This window comes from Cariama cristata, unplaced genomic scaffold (assembly GCF_000690535.1).
Source record: "Cariama cristata isolate BGI_N322 unplaced genomic scaffold, ASM69053v1 scaffold41788, whole genome shotgun sequence".
NCBI lineage: Eukaryota > Metazoa > Chordata > Aves > Cariamiformes > Cariamidae > Cariama > Cariama cristata.
The window spans coordinates 364-2753 of NW_009631346.1; the positions used below are offsets into that span (position 1 = coordinate 364).

The 2390-nt window shown below is 43.3% G+C and overlaps 1 protein-coding gene across 1 annotated transcript in view; it reads left to right on the plus strand.

Annotated features, from left to right (window-relative positions):
- SMIM19 (small integral membrane protein 19) overlaps positions 1 to 1008 on the plus strand; it is a gene marked incomplete at its 5' end in the record, with an annotated part of 1340 nt that extends 332 nt beyond the window's left edge. Inside the window, one exon of the mRNA XM_009705905.1 lies at positions 941 to 1008. Within this exon, the coding sequence (XP_009704207.1) occupies positions 941 to 1008 (68 nt within the window). The remainder of the gene's footprint in view (positions 1 to 940) is intronic.
- Positions 1009 to 2390: the final 1382 nt, after the last annotated feature.

A 2390-nucleotide genomic window follows, 5' to 3' on the forward strand; every position in this document is an offset into this window, starting at 1 on the left:
TGCAATTCTCTTCTAGCTGTCAAAACGAATCCAAGGTTGAGGTTAAAAAGAGCTGGGAATGCTGTCGAAATGAGGATGGATTTGTAAAAGTTGAAAGGACTGTGGAATCACGAATAATTGAACTTCATAAATGGAAAATAAATGAGAATTTTACTGTACCAACACGTGTTGCCGCTCCCATCTTAATGTTGGAGGTCAGGATGGCAGTGGGAAAGAGCCCCATGCCTCTGATATTCCAGAGGTCAAATTCAGAGAAACACCTGTACTTGCTTCCCATCTGCCATACATGCACACCTACAGGGAATACAGGGAATGAGTTGAAACCATCTTTTAAATGTAAAGATTTAATGTAAAGATTCTTAAACCAGGCCATTGCATTCTGTAGGAACAAAAAAGGATGTGCTTCCTACAGAGGAATGCCTGCTGGCAGTCGTTGTTGGTGTTTGTTCCTCCGCACGCAACTCTTTGATCTCCCTTTGCCTTGCTAACCAGATGAATTTTGAAGTCAATGTAGTTGTTAGCTTGTGGCCCTTATATTGTGGAGAGGATGAGTGATGTGGAGATCAACCGTGTGACTAATGAGTCGTTCAGGTCATCTGTAATAGTACTTTTGAAGGCATAGTCTTTAATTTTTTTTTAAGTGAAAGGACTTTAATGGAACCATAGTTCTCTGCCATTAATTTACTGACATTTTGCTGTGACCCTACTGTTCAGCCTTTCCAAGGCTATACACTAAAGGACTAGTTCCACGTGGTGACTGAAACTTCCCCTTGTGTGGCTAAGTGGTAAAATTACATTCTCTAATCTTAAGTCTGTTTCTTGATTGCTAATCATATTTATACATGTATAGATACAGATATGTATACATGCACACACACATATATATACATGTATATAATAAATGGTATAATCAGTGTTGATTGGTGTTTCTTTTTTTCAGCAAGGAAGTATGAACAGCAGCAGCAGCCACCAAAACAGACTGAAAGCGTACAGCTCTCAGTGGAATGAAGCCCACAATTGTAGGAACTCAGGATATATTTCCAGTGCTGATGATAAGAGTCAGTGTGGAGCTATTTTCAGTGCCTCTTGGTACATAGCTGAAGGCAAGGCAGAAAGGAAGGGGACTCTCCTAAAAACTTTGTCCTTGGTAGCTTTTCTCTGAGCCCTGTGAAGTAGACTGAGTGCCTACTGAAACATTCAGCATGAAAGTACCCAACACACGGCAGACGTGCTCAGAGAAACCTCTGAGGGTAGAGAAGTGCAGTCTTACCAATGTTCTAAATTACTTCTTTCTGCTGGCACCTTGGAAATCAGCTCCTACCTTCTCTGGTAACAGCACCCTAGAGAAAGCAAGGCAGTCCGTATCTGCCTGGAAACCCTTTTGTTCCTCAGTCACGCATTGTTGAATTTGCTGAATGCATTCAGTAAGTGTGAATGAAGATACTGTGGCCTCGCTGCCTAGTGAAGGTGAATAGCTTTGAGAGCCCCGAGTGTCGCTGGCAGTAGCGCAGATTCTGCTGTCTGTGTTTATATGGGGGTTGCATATGCAATATGCATACCTTTCCTGGAGAAACTTTTGAGAACCGAGATGTACACAGTGAATTGCATGTCTAGAAGACACTTAAAGCCAATATTATAATGTTAATAGCAAAGGTGGTTAGCTTAATTTAGTCAAATTACTTTAAAGAATGGGATTGTCTATAAAAATTTGTATAAACAGAAAGATCATGGCTTATCCGGAAGAGACATCCCACCTCAGTTAGTTTTTTCTTTATAGGTAAATCACAAAATCAGTTAATTTAAAGAATATTGCAGAAATTACTTCTTAATAAAAGCATCTAATCATGAAAACTACTTAAAGATGTATCATGCTGTAATTCCTAACGTTACACGACTTGAACAGGCTGAGTGGTCAACACAACGCTAACAAACAGCACAGAGAGCTGGGAGCGTATGCCCAGAAAGAGTTTGTTTTTTCCAGTTCTGTGTTAAAATAGTATTAAGTCTTGGAGCAGTGGTAAACAGCACTGCAGTTCCATTCAGGTAGGAGGAAACGTGGCCTTGTTCACCAAATCTTGTTTATTAGATTGAAATTATCTGTGCTTTAGTGCCTGTAGGGACAGTAGAACGTGGTCAGGGCTGCACTGCCCGCGGCAGGAGACGGCTGAGCGGGTTTGCCCCGTGCAAAGGGCTCGTTTGGGTGAAGTCTTGCCATCTTGCTGTCCGTGGCGATGGCCCCTTTTGACAGCTTCCTCGCCCGTAACGGAGGGAAACAGACCCCTAAGTCGGCGGGGCTGAGGGCTGGTGGGAGGAAGCACCGTTCCGACGCAGCGACGGGGAGGAGGAAAAGGGCGGAGGACGCGGGAACCCCCCGGCCTGCCGGCAGCTCG